Source organism: Gymnoscopelus microlampas, assembly GCF_963454915.1.
Source record: "Gymnoscopelus microlampas genome assembly, chromosome: 10".
Lineage (NCBI taxonomy): Eukaryota > Metazoa > Chordata > Actinopteri > Myctophiformes > Myctophidae > Gymnoscopelus > Gymnoscopelus microlampas.
This window is the reverse complement of record NC_139947.1, coordinates 26,291,557-26,308,597: the sequence shown is the minus strand read 5'-3', so window position 1 is coordinate 26,308,597 and position 17,041 is coordinate 26,291,557. Positions and strand designations below refer to the sequence as shown.

The 17,041-nt window shown below is 43.0% G+C and overlaps 2 protein-coding genes across 4 annotated transcripts in view; both read right to left on the bottom strand.

Moving 5' to 3' along the window:
* The window catches only part of rbm10 (RNA binding motif protein 10), a 31,085-nt gene extending 23,328 nt beyond the window's left edge, over nt 1-7,757 (bottom strand). For 2 of the 3 annotated variants that reach the window (XM_084069894.1, XM_084069896.1), the window contains exons 1-3: nt 7,615-7,757; nt 5,259-5,353; nt 1,546-2,254 (exon numbers count right to left, since the gene is read on the bottom strand). In XM_084069894.1, coding sequence (XP_083926020.1) covers nt 1,546-2,254; nt 5,259-5,275 — 726 coding nt within the window. In that variant the 5' untranslated portion in view covers nt 5,276-5,353; nt 7,615-7,757. The remainder of the gene's footprint in view (nt 1-1,545; nt 2,255-5,258; nt 5,354-7,614) is intronic. The other variant, XM_084069895.1, reaches the window with a different exon arrangement.
* Nucleotides 7,758-9,075: 1,318 nt separating this feature from the next.
* LOC311053037 (rho-related GTP-binding protein RhoA-C-like) lies at nt 9,076-16,760 on the bottom strand. Its single transcript, XM_084068411.1, has 5 exons — nt 16,684-16,760; nt 13,571-13,726; nt 12,836-12,956; nt 11,966-12,096; nt 9,076-10,876 (listed from the first exon to the last, which is right to left on the bottom strand). Exons 2-5 carry the CDS (start codon nt 13,724-13,726, stop codon nt 10,703-10,705), a joined length of 582 nt encoding a protein of 193 aa, XP_083924537.1. The 5' UTR covers nt 16,684-16,760; the 3' UTR covers nt 9,076-10,702.
* Nucleotides 16,761-17,041: the final 281 nt, after the last annotated feature.

Below are 17,041 nucleotides of genomic sequence, written 5' to 3'. Positions count from 1 at the left end.
AGCTGTCTCACCCTTTGAGAGTGAGAGTCACGCAATTTAACCTCTTCACACGCCTCACGCCACACTTGCCATTTCGCACGTTTTTTTCCCCCTCTCACAGCAAAAAAACAAAACAAAAACAGCAACCGTTTGGAAAACGGAACGCTCGTCCTAAAAACACACTGCCCCACGGTTCCATTTGGAGAGGTGAGCCGCGCGATGGGATGGACTGGAGAGAAGGACCCGCCGATCTTTCCTTTTTGCTTGATATTGTTTGATGGCAAAACAATCATGACTGATACACATGAAGTAAGACCCTTCACAGCTAATAGAGAATTAGAAATTGTAAGAATCGGTTCAGAATTGAATGAGTACGGCTATATTTAAATGTGAACTCTTTCTGCTAATATAAAATATATAAATATAAATATGCATCCTGCATGCGTTCTGTGCGCCCATCGGCTGACACACATCTACACTTCATCGAGTATATTTTTTTGTACCGAATTTGTGCTCTGGCCGTGATGACACTAAAGGCTCACTCCTAGATTTTCCTGAAACTTGGCAGCCCTGCATTTACTATTACTATTTACTAAATCGTGGTAATTACTAATTACACATTAGCAAGTGGTGCAAATTAATAAAGGAACAAAGTCCAAAGGGAAGCACACACATCCTAACAAAACATGTACAGGTTCTGAGCTAAAAATACGTACATTAGAAGAGGAAGGGAAGTCTGCACGCTGTTTAATAGCTCCCAGTAGAAAAGGTTTGAGACCTGATGAATACCCGCTGGGGTTGAGGCGTTGTTAACTTTAATACATTTTTCTACTGGGAGCTATTACACAGCGTGCAGACTTCCCTTTCTCTGCTAAGTAATAAAGTCCACGGTATAGGGATGGGTATTGTTAGGACATTATCATTTTTGATTTGAGGTAAAACAAATAAAATACATTTTAAAGTAAGAAAGAAAAGAAAATGTCAAATGTCAAATGTTTAGACAACAAAATATCTTCATTCACTGAAGCATTAACTTAATTAAGTAGTATTTACTAGTTGCTAGTAAATAGTAGTTTATTGCTAGCCTAGTACTACTAACTGTGTCTATGAGTGGTACCTAAAATAGTCAATGCTGAAACCTTTTCTCTTGAAAATAGTGGTGTTAACCAAACACTAATTTGACATAAGAAATGGTCAACTTTAAGACATGTACCGGTACTGAATAGTAACCTTAACCTGAATAGTAAGCTTAATTGTTGTACGCTATAGGAAACCTACTGGACCCTTAAATGAGGATCGATTCCGATTCGTACATTTTTCATGGGTACCTGGCAATTTGGAGTCGGTTCCTAATGCTACTCGGAGCCATATTATTTCAACACCCAACCGTACCTCAACTGTAGATTTAGTCGACAAAATCTAAAACATTTCAGATGACTAAAATATGACTAAAACTAAAATGGAATGTTATTCAAAAGCCCATGACTAAAACTAAATCAAAATTTGCTGTTCAAAATCAACAGTACTCTGCACTGCAGAGAGGACAGACCAGTAGCTTCAGCTTACCCTCCTCTTCCCCGGCCCGCGGGGGAACCTCTCATCCTCTCCGCCGTGTCTCGCCGGACTGCATTCAAACTGTTCCGGCTGGACTCCACCACCGGCTTCACGGTCGCGGCCCCAGTCGCCGCCCTGCTCTCGGGCCCCCGAGCGATGGGGAGAGCTCCTGTTCTCGGGGTAGCCCCTTCCACCACCAACACCGCCCTGGCCCCTTCCCTGGGACGAGCCAGTCCTGAAATTCTGCTGCTGGAAGTCCCTCCTGGAAGAAGAAGAACCCCCCCCCGCCTCCTCGTCTTTCTGAAGCCTGCTGGGGAAGGCTAGATCGGGGGGCTGCTGCTGCTGGGCCTGGGACGACCGCGAGGAGGCGCACAGGAGGCCTTGTTGTTTCCCCCTGCGTCCCCCGTCCTCTCCTCCGCGCCCCTCTCCTCCTCCTCCTCCTCCTCTCTGCGGGAACCCCCCGGAGGAGCGGTCCTGCTGGAAGCGACCCGGGGAGAAGTCTCGAATGCCGCCGGCCGACTGCTGCTGCTGCTGCTGCTCGTCGCCGCCACGGCCGCCACCACCACCCCCGCCGTACTGCCTCTCCATCTCCACCCCGTCGTAGCCCATTCCCGGGTCTTCGTCCTCCTGGCCGTAGCCGCGGTAGTCCATGTCTCGGAAGTTGTGGTCGTTGGGGGTGCTGTTGCCGTAGCGACCCGTGCGGTCCCCGCGCCCACCCCTACTGTGCCCGGGACGAAAACCATGAGAGAGATTTTACCAGAAGTTACAAGTTATTTAGGACAGTGGTTCTCAAACTTTTTCATGTCAAGGACCCCCAAATTGACACTTATTAGCCCACGGACCCCCATTTGAAAAGATATGCCAGGGACCCCAGTAAGAGAAGGTTTTTACGGCTCTCTAGCAGTGATTCTCAACCATTTTAATTTCAAGGACCCCCAGTTTGACATGCATTAGGCTACGGACCCCCATTTAATTGCATTTATACCTCTGGGACCCCAATTCATATTGTAAAATCAATGTTAATGTAACTCCGAGAGTGTACAAATGGAACCAAATGGACCCGTTGGGTCCGTGGGTCTGTAACTCTCAGAGTTACAGACCCATAAGGGCCCATTTGGTTCCTGTCCATCATTTAGCTGGGGACCCCCTGGAACCCCCTCAAGTACCCCTGGGACCCCACTTTGAGAACCAATGATTTAGGAACATTATGTGACTTGATGTTTAACCCATTCAATCCGGGAACGCATACTGTGTCATTTTAAGATTTCTTTGGCTATTCAAAAATAGTAGATATACAAGCTCATAGTGCATGAGCTTGTAGAGCTGCTATTTTTGAAAAATCTTGAGAATTTGATTCAATTCAATCTTTGAATACATATATTTTTAAAGCAAACATTTGTTAACTCAAATCTTTGCTTCATGGGGGTCCCAAATCTTTGCTTCATGAGGAGCTAGTGGCTTGCTAACTCCTAATGCATTGAAGGAGGCATGAGCTCAGTTCTGGGCTCATCCTAGGCTGGCAGAGGGAGAGTAGCGCCCAGGATTACATACTGTATACAATTGGCACTGGGTGAAAAAAAATGGGTTACAAAATCGTGGGATAAAACTTTAGAAAAAAAACAACATTGTTTTCTAAATCCTAACAGTATGTTGCTAAATCAGTACTGCTCCAACTTTTCCACGTCAAGGAGCTTCCGTTGCTCCAGACTGCATGACGGAAGCATTTGGAGATCGTTAATCTGAGTTCCCAGAAGTTTTCGCCGGCTCGGCGAGGAACTTCTGGGCCAAACCCCCTGTATTTGTGGGCGGGATGTACGTCACGCTCTGAATCTGAGCGGACACGCCTCTTACCGGTTGCAACTCGTCTAAAAAGTCTGACGAGAGGCAAACAGCAGTACACAACAATGGCGGTCGAAATTTCTCAAGGGGAAATTGCTTCCCGTCGATCCTATTTAGATGCAACACCCACTGCATGTGGATCCCGCCCCCTATTCTTCATTGGCTGTTGATTTGAATCACAACGCAGTGGCCGCGCCCCCGCTGTCCAAACTCCGAGGCAATGCCTCCCAGACTAGGAGATCGTGGGAGGCAACAGTCTTTTGCTCGCGAGTCTACTGGTACTGTAGCTCTGTAGTGATTCTGAACGTTTTAATGTCAAGGACCCCCCCAGTGTGGTATATGCATTAGGCTAACGGACCCCCATAACTCAACCGTACAAATGGAACTGTTAACCCATTAAGACCTGGAACGCATCTGTGTAATTTTTTGATTTGAGCTAAAAAGCATTATTTTACACTTTGGCTATTCAAATATAGCAGATATACAAGCTCATAGCGCGGCACCGAGTGCCGCGCTATGAGCTTGTAGATCTGCTATTTTTGAAAAATCATGAAAATGTGTGAAAATCTTTGAATATATATTCTTTGAAAGCGAACACTTTTAACTCAAATCTTTGCATCTGGGGGTCCCTGGAACAAAATATTTTGATATGGGGGTCCATGGAACAACATATTGTGAGATGGGGGTCGACGGGCAAATACATATAATTTTGGAGGTCCTTGACATGAAAAAGTTTGAGCACCACTGATATAGAAACATAGCTTTTTCAGAAAAGGATTTAGAAGACATTTGTAGAATCGGCCTCAGGTCTTAATGGGTTAAGGTAGCCTGGTAAACCACCCGGTCGAGGAATTCAATTTAATTTTCATTCAGCATCCTGACATTGAATTCCGCGAACCGTGTGGTTTACCAGGCAACCGTTAAAAAGGGTGCATTTGGTTCCATTTGTACACTCTGCACACTCTCAGATTTACAGACGAATAAGGGTCCATTGAGTTTCTAACTATCCATCGTTTAGCTGGGGACCCTCTGGAAGGTAACCGGAACGCTCGCCCCAAAACACGCTCACGCCCATTTTTTCTGTGGACCGCTCGCCCCCAGCGGCTCTTGTATTCTGTATTCGTTTTACTGAGTTCAAAGTTAGGAATAAGGTTAGGTTTAGGCATAGTTTTACTGAGTTAAAAGTTAGGAATAAGGTTAGGTTTAGGCATAGTTTTACTGGGTTAAAAGTTAGGAATAAGGTTAGGTTTAGGCATAGTCTTACTGAGTTAAGAGTTAGGAATAAGGTTAGGTTTAGGCATAGTTTTACTGGGTTAAAAGTTAGGAATAAGGTTAGGTTTAGGCATAGTCTTACTGAGTTAAGAGTTAGGAATAAGGTTAGGTTTAGGCATAGTTTTACTGAGGTTAAGTTTAGGAATAAGGTTAGGTTTAGGCATAGTTTTACTGAGGTTAAGTTTAGGAATAAGGTTAGGTTTAGGCATAGTTTTACTGAGGTTAAGTTTAGGAATAAGGTTAGGTTTAGGCATAGTTTTACTGAGTTAAAAATTAGGAGTAAGGTTAGGTTTAGGCATAGTTTTACTGAGTTAAAAGTTAGGAATAAGGTTAGGTTTAGGCATTGTCTTACTGAGTTAAACGTTAGGAATAAGGTTAGGTTTAGGCATAGTCTTACTGAGTTAAAAGTTAGGAATAAGGTTAGGTTTAGGCATAGTTTTACTGAGGTTACGTGTAGTAATACCTGGTGGCGACCGTCATGAGGTCGCCGGATTTGCCCTGGGGCGAGCGTGTTTTGGAGGCGAGCTGTCTTGTATTCCCCCAAAGACCCCTGGGGTCCCCCAAAGACCCCCATGTGGAGAAGCAGTGCCAGTGCTGTAGCTGTTGTTACTCACCGTCTGTCATAGTCCATACTGGTCCACTGACGCAGTTTTTTGGGGTGTTTGCTTAGCTTTGTCCTTCCTTCCTCTCAGTTACAGCATCAGGTGCCCTTGAAAAACAGCAAATCGTTCATTTGAAAAAAGGAAAAAGTACTAATTTTCATCAAACACTGCAATGTAGAAATACTCTGTTACAAGTAAAAAGTCCGGAATCAAACATTTACTTGAGTAAAAGTACAAAAGTATTGGTATCAAAATATACATAAAGTACAAAAGTAAAAGTACTCATTATGCAGTGTGCCCCGGCCACTTCACACGTTTTCAAATGTATAAAATGTCTAAAACTCTTTTGAAAATAGCAGATCTACAAGCTCACAATGCGTCGCATCGCGACGCATTGTGAGCTTGCAGATCGGCTATTTTCAAATGGCTGAAATGTATGTAGAGGTTGAAGTGGTTAATGTATGTTTTGTGATAATATTCCAAATCTACAAAGTAACTAGTAATTAAAGTTTTCAAATAATTGTAGTGGAGTAAAAAGTACAATATTTGCCTCTAAGACGTAGTGAGTGGAGTAGAAGTAATAAAAGTGCTGAAAATAAGAGATGGCAGCGTGGCACAGCCAGACCCACAAGGCGAGAGCTGCCAGACACCACTAAAGAATTAATGCCCCGATATGGAGTTCCCTAGGCTAATGGTTCTCAACCTGTGGGTCGGAACCCCAGGGGGGGTCCTCTGATGACAGTGAAGTGACAATTTAAGGACCTTTAAGACCTTTTTAATACCTCAAAAAAAGGGGGGGGGAAAGAAAAATCCCATTACTGCATCAAAAGTAATCAACAAACTATACACAAATAAAATCTCTTGAAAATAGCAGATCTACAAACTCACAACGCCTAGCAGTGCGAGGCGTTGTGGGCTTGTAGATCTGCTATTTTCCAAAAATATTTATCTTCGAGACATACTAAATAAATGTAATGCCTCAACTCCTACATTCCAAGTGCTTGTCGGGGTGGGGGGTCCCCAGTTCAAATATGATTATTTTGAGGGGTCCCCAATTCAAATATGATTATTTTGAGGGGTCCCCAGTTCAAATATGATCATTTTGAGGGGTCCCCAATTCAAATATGATCATTTTGAGGGGTCCCCAATTCAAATATGATTATTTTAAGGGGTCCCCAGTTCAAATATGATCATTTTGAGGGGTCCCCAATTCAAATATGATCATTTTGAGGGGTCCCCAGTTCAAATATGATCATTTTGAGGGGGGGGGGGTCACGGCCTGAAAAGGTTGAGAACCACTGCCCTAGGCCTAGACACTGCCCAAGGGTCACACAGGAATGTCACGTGCTGCTGTCTGTGTATTGATGACAATGTCAACAATGCATACAATAGAGGCGAAGGTAAAGGATTGTGGCTACAACACAACTGGCTTTAACCACTAAATACCCCCCAGGGTCGGCAAGCCAGGCAAGGGCTCCCATTTCTCCTACTCAACAAATCTTCTTGGCCGAAAATAGCAGATCTAAAAGCTCACAGGGGCGTTGCGAGCTTGCCTTGTATGTAGATCTGCCATTTTCGCCTACTGTTCGTCCCAGAATACGTAACACTAGTAGCCTTGGCTTGGATCTTGAAGACGGCCATCGGTCAGTATTTGTATCAAGGCTAGCTCTACACTGAATATTTTAACGCAGGGCTCTTCAACAGGGGGTCCGGGACTCCTAGGGGGTCCTCAGAGTTACTACAGGGGCCAGGGGTCCGCCAAATCTTTGTGTGATATGATTTTTTTTTTTTACATTAACCACTTGAACCCTAGCATCCCTTTTCTGAGGAGAACTTTAGCCAAAAATAGCTGATCTACAAGCTGTACACTCTCTGGGTTATAGTCCCATAGGGGTCAATTTGGTTCCTATGTATCATTTAGCTGGGGACCCCCTGGAACTCCCTCAAGGTCCCCCTGGGGGTCCCCGGACCCCACTTTGAGAACCAAGGATCTCTAAACAACAGTTGCAAAATGATGTGCAACACACACACACACACACACACACACACACACACACACACACACACACACACACACACACACACACACACACACACACACACACACACACGTTTCAATTCAATTCAATTCAATTCACACACACACACACACACACACACACACACACACACACACACACACACACACACACACACACACACACACACACACACACACACACACACACACGAATCCAGGTTAGCTAGCAGCACTGAGAGAGGCATGGCTGGCTGGTTAGCATTGTGTTGTTGTGTGGGTCGTCATCCAGCAGTCTGCACACACGGAAGGTTACACTGTATCTACTTGAAATAATAAGGAAACACTTACTAGTGCCGCGTTTAACCTGCATCAGTGCCTGGAAGGAACATGTATAGGAACCAGGAAAGATGTCGGGTGGAAATTTGTATTGAAATTGAAAAGAGAAAGGAGTGTAAAAATGTAAAATGGCTCCAGTCAGCCAGCTAGTCTGTCTGTCTGGCTCTCTCTGGTATACCTCTGAGAGAGCAGAGCGAGGGGGAGGGACGTGATACTCTATTCGAGCGTCTGATTGTAGCCCTGAAACATGACTGTCACACCATGACAGTCATGGGCCCACTTGTTCCTGGTTTGCGATGTTTTTACATTTACAACTGCCCCATCTACATGAACGTTCAAATTTCAAATATAAAGTGCTTACCCCTGAGCCATGGATGTTACAAGTTGAGCCGAACCACGATAAGTACCCTTATCTCCTGTATTGTTCAATGAAAAGCATTTTAATCCGATCGACGGTCATTTTTATTATTTTTTTGTGATATATCAGAGTGCAATACACCTCCCAACCAGTAGTGTCGCATAGTTTAATAGCATCGGAGAAAATGGCCGTCGATCGGATTAAAAAGCTTTTTATTGAACAATACGGAATATACAGGTACTTAGACCCTTTGCGGCTCAACTTGTTACATCTGTGGCATGGGGGTCAGCACTTTATATTTGAATTTTAAACGTTTATGTAGATGTAGCAGTTGTGAATGTGAAAAATTCGCAAACCAAGAACAAGTGGGCCCATGACGCTTGTGTGACAGACGAGCGTCATGTGAACCATGGCTAGTCTGATTGGTGCTTGGAGCCGGAGGAGACTTTTACGACGACTGTGATTGGACCAAGAGAAATTCCTCAGCAAAACAGGTCAACCCTGAACGTTTCAGATATCAACCTATTGTAACTCTATGATATGAACGGGTGGTGTGACTGATAATATATATGACTGATATGAACCCTGTGCCCCAGGGACACATTAGCATATCATCAACTCTATACGTTTCATGCACTCATCAGCATCACACTACTCATGACGTCATACACACACAGCTCATACTGACTGAGAAGATACAGTTGAACACTGCTTTGGCTCTCAACCCCCCTGTACATAATTGTATTGCTACTAGTGTTAATGTCTCGTATATTATTGTATGTCTTTAAATGTCTCGATGAATTGAATACACAGGACCACAATGGAAATAAGCCAATGGCTTTTTTTTTTTTTTTAATTCCTATTAGCTGACCTTGTATTGAACTGTACTTAGTTGCATGTGCTTTTGATACAGTATTCTGATACAGTATTCAATACAACCCTTTTAGCACCATTGTATAATCGAACCACTGTACTTTTTGCAAACTGTTAATAAAGTATTCAATCCAAAAAAAGTACTGCATGTTAAATTAATATTTGTTTGCATATTGTTCAATTCCAAAATCATTGGTCACACACACACACACACACACACAGTAGGCACAAATACACCAGAAAACCCTAATACCAGCTTTATTTGAAAAAACTCCAGAAATCCCAAGATGTCACAGTACAAAAGGTAACAGCCCCCAGCATCCCTCCCCCCGTAAACCTTCCAACATTTCACCCTAAACGTGTGACCTTCAATTAACAATGTACAATACTATGGTTACAATGTATCATTCAAATGACATAAGCTGATCATAACAGCAGGATTAAAGAAATGGTTAAAATATACTATGAAAATTAGCGACATCAACAATAAAAGTGATAATACAATAATGACAATATCAATAAAAGGGGGTGGGGGGTGGTGGGGGGGATTGAGAGGGAGGCAAAAATGGAAACATGTCATGGACATGTCCTTACAAGGCCTTGTAAGACATACAGTACACAAATGGATACTATAGTAATAGGATAGCCTACCGTCTCCTATCCAAAAGCAAAGTCAACTTATCAACTATACCACGCATGTATGATTAAATACACTGATTAACACAATCAATTGCATCTCTTGTATACACACACAAAGAAAAAGGTCCTAATAACTGAACGGTTTGATTGTGCCTCTATATTTACGGTACAAAGTCTTCCAGTAAAGTAATGTGAAAAATATCTATGTCACTCTGAGTAGCTGTTGATTCCATTACCCGTTTACACACCATAACAAGTGGCCGTCAGGGGTAACTTTGGCATGGGGACATGGTCCAAGTGACACGAAAAAAGGCCTTTACATGCATACAGTACATCAACACCGAAAAATGTAACACAGACACTAATATACAGACATTCACTGCATGCAGCCCTGCAGTGGAGTGCACGCACACACACACACACACACACACACACACACGCACGCACCCACCCATTCACACACAGTCACACAAATAAGTTCATCAGGTAAGCAATTCAATATGGGAAAACATGTCATACAATCTAGTTTAGGAATACCCCTGCATAGCGCCTGAGTCAGAACATGGGCCAGAAGGAGCCAAGCCAATGATAGGGACAAAGCTTTCACAAAAGGTGGAGCACGGATACTAAATCTAACAAAAAATACCCCCCCCCGTCTGGGTTTTAAATCCCCCCCACCCACTCGGATTCTTCCTGACCACTGCTCTCAAGGCACTGTATGTAGGCGATACTGTGTAAGATCCACTTAGATGTGGCCTTTTATTCTAACTTTCCTTATATACTTTTTGTCATTGTCTCACGTTTCTCTTGTCCTCATTGTCTTTGGCCTGGTAAGGACCTTTTTTTTTTTTTAACTCTCTCCATCCATTCCTATCATGGCACAGTTCATCTCTTCTTTCCATCTGCCCAATTCCAAATCATCCCATGATACCACCCAACCCTATACACAGCTCTCTAGATCTGAAAAGGGTTTGACAGGTGCATTGCAATATGGCACATCATCGAACATACAGAGTAAAGGCCATAGTGTGTAGACGCCTATCAAAACATTTTAGATATGCCGGAATGTGCCGAGTGCGCCTGGATGATTAGAAATTAGGCATACCCAGGACTTTTTCCTTGCCCTCCCCAAATACCCTCCCCTACCTCAAGTGTCAATGAAAAGGGACAAAGACAAAAACTGCCCTCTATATATGCGATTGAGGCCAGTGCCTTATTTCTCAGGCAACCTTATAACAGGAGGCAGCGTACAGGCTTGTTACGTTTCTTGGCCTGCAGCGCTGCCCTGGTGGCCATCTCGAACACCTCCCTGACGCCATCTTTGGATTTGGCAGAGCACTCTTGGTAGCCAAAGGCACTGATGCGGTTCGCCATGTCTCTGCCCTCTTCGTGTTTCACGGGCTCCTAGAGAGTAGACACACAAGTCCAAGAAGACGTTGGCACGGTCCATTGTGAATACACACACACACACACACACACACACACACACACACACAAGGGGAAGGGACGATAATCGCTATTATCGTTGATCGTGGTAAAAGAACGCTAACAATAATTGTATTGTGGAGATTTTAATTTATCGTGAAATTGTCCTCCAGCATACACTACTAGGATAAATTGGCTTCTGTTGAGCTGCAAATTCAGTACCACTTAAACCCTCTATATACTTGATAAAACGGACCTGGAAAGAGTGCATTTGGTACGCTCTTATTTCACTCTACAAAAATCGATTTGTCAAAAACAGCTGATCTACAAGCACACACGTGAGCTTGTAGATTGGCATTTCTTTCAGAACGTTCCCAGAATAGGGATGCTGGGGGTTCAAGTGGTCAACAAAAGTCGCGATAATATCGTTAATCCCAGTTATTTTTGCCACAATAATCGTGATGTGTTATTTTCATATATCGTCCCATCCCAAGGAACCACATGGACTTTACACGTTTGTAACTTCCGAGTGTATATATAGATGGAACCAAATGGACCCCTTACAGGTCCATTTGGTTCCATTTTATACACACTGAACGCTGAGGATTTTAAAGGGTAGATCAGGGGTCTTCAACAGGGGGTCCGGGACCCATAGGGGGTCCTCAGAATTACTACAGGGGGTCCGCCAAATCTTTTTTTGATACGATTTTCTTTTTTTACCTTAACCACTTGAACCCTAGCATCCCTTTTCTGAGGAGAACTTTAGCCAAAAAATAGCAGATCTACAAGCTCACAACGCCTCGCAGCGCGAGGCGTTGTGAGCTTGTAGATCTGCTATTTTTGGCAAAGAGGTGTTTGGTGGAGAGGGAAAAAAAGAGCAGACCAAGTAAACAAAAAAAGTTTAATTCTGAAACACAATTTTATACAATATAGAGGGGGTCCCTGCTTCATCCCTCTCTCAGCTAGGGGGTCCTTGGCCTGAAAACGTTGAAGACCCCTGGTGTAGGGGGGGGGGGGGGGGGGGGGGTCTGTGGAATGAAAAGGGTTGTGTCACTACTCTACACCCACCTGTTTCATTTTGGCGAGCTCTCTTCTAGTGTGGTCGTCGTTACGCAGGTCTTTCTTATTACCCACGAGGATGATGGGAACATTTGGACAGAAGTGTTTCACCTCTGGGGTCCATTTTTCTGGAATATTCTCTACAGGGCAGAAGGTAGAAGAATATGAGTCTACTACACCACAGTCACAAATCAGTTACTCCACATAACTTAACACATTGGCTGCCAAGAACGCAGATCTGCGTTCATTTGCGCAAAAGCCTGCACGCTACCAAGGACGCAGATCTGTGTTCTTTCAAAAAACATTTATTTTCAAAATAAAAGTTTTTTTTTTTTTTTTTTTTTTTTTTTTTTTTTAAACCGAAAGACCAATGAGATATGATTTACCGAAGATTTAGACTCCCAGACACTTCCTTGTACCTTAAAACTTAAAAATTCTGTATCTCGGCTCCTAAGTGCTTTTTTTTTCTCATTGAAAAAGTCTGGCAGCCTACTGCAGGAAAAAATTAAAAAAGCTGGCAGCCAATGTATTAAGTATGATGCAAGGTGTTGGGACTCTATGGTTACTCACTCACACAGATATGTGGTGTGGTGTAATCTCATGTGAACGTGAGTGAAGTCACAGGGTTCACAGTTCATTACTGACACAACCAGGAAGTGTTCGGCGTTGTTTGTATCATGCCCACGGGAAGCTAATAATGTGGTGTTGTTAAGACCAGTCATGTTCCTTCGTTCTTGTGGATATTAGTAAGAGCCCAACTCAACAATATGTAATCATTGCAAAACAATGGCATTAAAAAAGGTGATAAAAGAATGTGTGTGTGTGTGTGTGTGTGTGTGTGTGTGTGTGTGCGTGTATATCATTGAGTGGTGCAAATACCTAAACTGTCAGGGCTGTCTACAGAGAAACACATGAGAATGACATCTGTGTCAGGGTAGGAAAGAGGCCTCAGTCTGTCATAGTCCTCCTGACCGGCTGTGTCCCATAGTGCAAGCTCCACCTGAGAGATGGAGAGACAAAAATAATGATAATGTAATAATAACCGTGTCCCCTTCAGTTGTTGTAGGGGTATAAGTACATTTGCACAAAAAAAAAAACTTAGGAGCAGCGAACAGCTATTTTAACAACGCCCGGGGAGCAGTTAGCACTTTGACACATACTGTAGACTGGGCAAGCTGAGGGTGAAGGGGGTCATGTCAGCATTTCAATTATAGCGCAAGGATTCCCCCAAGGTTAACCTAGATAGATATACATATTAGGCTAATCCCTACCGTCCACTCTATTGTTAAACACTATTTGATACCGTTGACAGATAGCACAGTGCCAAATCTAAAATGTTAGCTAAGCTGATATCTCCCATAACAAATGACACTGATCATCCCGTCTCCTCACTTAACACATTGATGGCCAAGATCGCATTGATGCGTTCTTTCATTTTTTGGGGAAAAGTGAAGTCAAATATCCCTTTGGGGACAATAAAGACTATTATTATTATTATCTCATGCCAATAACTTTTAGTGACCTTGGTTTTCTTTTTTTCCCTGGGGGACATCATCCTGTAGACCTTTCTCACTTTTCTACTACATTTTCAGGTTTTGGTTCACTGACGCTCACCTGTTTCCCATCCACCTCGATGTCTGCCACATAGTTCTCGAACACGGTGGGCACGTAGACCTCGGGGAACTGGTCCTTACTGAAGACGATGAGCAGACAGGTCTTTCCACATGCGCCATCCCCTACTATCACTAGCTTCTTCCTGATGGCTGCCATCTACAGAAGAAAATGAGATATATTATGTGCCCGTTACATCAGACAACAAGATGTCGTCATAGTGCAGGCTACTGTGACGTGCAACCATTTCATTCTAATAATTGGAGAATGAAATCGGTGTGGGCCAAACATCACTTCTCTGAGTTGTCCGGTAAATCTGGACGGGTTCTCAGTCAAAATAAGATTATACACAATAAGACAACAGTTAAGAGTTGAAAAGAATGAGTGATTATCAGAGTTGTTCTAAAATGCTGGCATCAGCGAGTATGCCAGTCTATGCCATTCCAATACCAGGTAATTTATCACATGATATTTCATTTACAGTCATATTTTGATTGCTTCAGTTGACTTATTTATACTCTTACTGTACATTATAATCTTACTAACTTGTAGCTGCTGCACATTAACAACTATTAACAGCCTTTTTATTCATTTCTAGATCAGTGGCTCTCAAACCTTTTCATTTCAAGGACGCCCATAACTCTAAGAGTGTACAAATGGAACCAAATGCCATTTGGTTCCATTTGTACACTCTTAGAGTTACAGACCTAAGAGGAACCCAGATGGTCCCTGCACCCGACTTTGAGAACCACTGTCCTAGATTATTTTATAATTATTCACTGGAATCGGTCCATCTCTAGTGATTATATTTTACTACCAAAATAGGAGACAGACTTACAATTCAAACCGGTAAGAAACCCATGTTGTCTGCTTCTCAGAACGAGATTTTACTCACGGCTTATATATACATACATACATACACCCCAAAAACAGACATACATCCCAGAGACGAGTACAAACAAGAAATAACATGGAAAGAAGTTGCCAGCCCATCCCTTTGACCCTACGTGTCACCTGATAATAAAGGGTCTGACAGAAGGCAGATCAGTCCAGGTCAGGTCTTAACTCAACAGCTGTGCCACAGCTGTGCTGCCCGGTCAGCATCAAGGTTAGAAGAGTTTGGGATTTTTCATTTTAAGGATCCCAAACCCTCGTCAGCACAAGTAGTAAATATCTGGCCTCGGGAAACAATAATACAATCTCTCACAGTCTACCTTTGGGGAAATAAATTTACAAGACAGTAAAAACACAGCCATTCAAAAATATAGCGTGGCGGTGAGATTGCAGATCTGCTATTTTTGAAAAAAGGTTGATAAATCCTGTTAAATCTTCTCAAATGAAATGGCAGTGGCTCCCTGCCTGGCACAAATGGGGGTTCGCGGCCCAAATACACGATCAATTTGGGGGTCCTTGGCATCAAAATGTTTGAGAACCACTTTATGCCCGGGCCATGTGATAAGAACGGGTGTCTCGCAGCAGCTAAAACTGGGGTTCTCAACCTTCTGGGTCAGGACCCCCACATGATTTTTTTTTGGGGGGGGGGGGGGGGGGGGGGGGGGTCCCAGATGACAGTAAAGTAGCAATTGAAGGACCTTTAAGACCTATTTAATACAGACAAAAAATATTACTGCATCAAAAGTAAAGTAATCAACAAACGACACTATACAACTGGTCAAACATTGGCCAAATAGTCAAATAATATCATAAGAGGCAAACATTTAGAAAATAGCCGATCTACAATCGCGTTGTGAGCTTGTAGATCGGCTATTTTCACAAAATTTATCTGTGGAACCGAATCAAACTAAAATGTAATGCCTCAACTCCTACAATTGCAAGTGCTTGGAATTGTAGGAGGGGGGTCCCAGTTCAAAATCAAGTATGATTTTTGGGGGGTCCCCAGTTCAAATATGATTTTTTTTGGGGGTCCCCCGTTCCCCGTGCCTGAAAAGGATGAGAACCACTGATCTAAAAAGCCAGTAAACATGGAACATGCCGTGGCGTGCTGCCCCAGGCTTCAGTCACCATTCCTCTGGCTGCACTGGGAGTCTAGTCTGGGGCATAGACTTACAATATATCTATTATATTGATCTCTTTTTCTTTCTCTTTCTTTTTCCCTTTTTCTTTCTTTCTCTCTTTCTTTTTTGTTGGGGTATTAAAAAAAGTTTTATGAGTCCTTAAATTGTCACTTTACTGTCATCTGGAGACCCCCGCCCAAAATCAAAATAATCAAGTTCAAAATAATCATATTTGAACTGGGGACCCCCCTACTCTGACAAGCACTTAGTTTGAATTGTAAGAGTTGAGGCATTACATTTTTAGTTTCACTCGATTCCACAGATACATAATTGTGAAAATAGCCTGATCTTGTAGATCAGCTATTTTTTAGTTTGTTGATTACTTTTGATGCAGTAATAGTCTTTTTCTTTGCTTTTATTTAGGTATTAACAATCGACACTTCACTGGTCTACACCTTTGGTCTAGACCAGTGGTTCTCAATCAGTGATCCTTGAGGGGGGGTTCCAGGGGGTCCCCAGCCAAATTAATAATTAGGAACCAAATTGACCCTTATGTCTGTAACTCAGAGAGTGTACAAATGGAACCTAACGGGTCCATTTGGTTCCATTTGTACACTCTCAGAGTTAAATTAACATCGGTTTTATAATATAAATTCGGGTCCCAGAGGTATAAATGCCATTAAATGGGGGTCCGTAGCCTAATGCATGTCAAACTGGGGGTCCTAGACATTACAATGGTTGAGAATCACTGCTAGAGAGCCATAAAAACCTTCTCTTATTGGGGTCCCTGGCGTATCTTTTCAAATGGGGGTCCCTGGGCTAATATGTGTCAATTTGGGGGTCCTTGACGCAAAAAAAAAAGGTTGAAACCCACTGGTCTAGAGTGGTCCGGGGCCTGTTACTGTCAAACCCAAGCTAACTGTTAGCTTAGCAAAGACATTTAAGGGTGTCGATGTATTTAAATGCTTTATTTGCACTCGTTTAAAGTCGCGTTGCTTACTAAATGTAACTACGAGCACCTATAAGGTGATGTAGCGTCGTCCTGTCTGCCAAATAAACACATTTAATAAGTTCTCTGGGCCAAAGTATTATTATTATTACCGTGTGATGATGTTAGTCTGTGTCCGCCTTTCTCTCCTCTTCTTCTTCTTCCTGGCCGACTGAGAGACTCCGCCCACTGGTGGTATGACGCGTTTTTACGTGATGACGACATCATGAGCCACAAGGAGGAAAGAAATAATCAATGGGGGAAAATATTCCAACTACTAGACCAAGTGGTTCTCAAACTTTTAAATGTCAAAGGGCTGCGTCCATTTCGTTCCATTTGTATGCTGTCATGGTTACAGACTTGTAAGGGTCAATTTAGACCCCCAATAGGATCCCAGAGAGTTAGTCCATGAGCCAGACAATATTTCATTATCGAAAGAGTGGGCAAAACCATACCTATATTAAATTGTTT

Bases quoted from the DNA above. Each gene is read 5' to 3' on its own strand.
- LOC311053037 (XM_084068411.1), bottom strand. From the start codon at position 13,726: ATGGCAGCCATCAGGAAGAAGCTAGTGATAGTAGGGGATGGCGCATGT. The intron at 12,957-13,570 runs GTGAGCGTCAGT...TCCATCTCTCAG, and splicing joins TCGAGGTGGATGGGAAACAG to GTGGAGCTTGCACTATGGGA. The intron at 10,877-11,965 runs GTGGGTGTAGAG...TCTACTCTCTAG, and splicing joins AGCTCGCCAAAATGAAACAG to GAGCCCGTGAAACACGAAGA.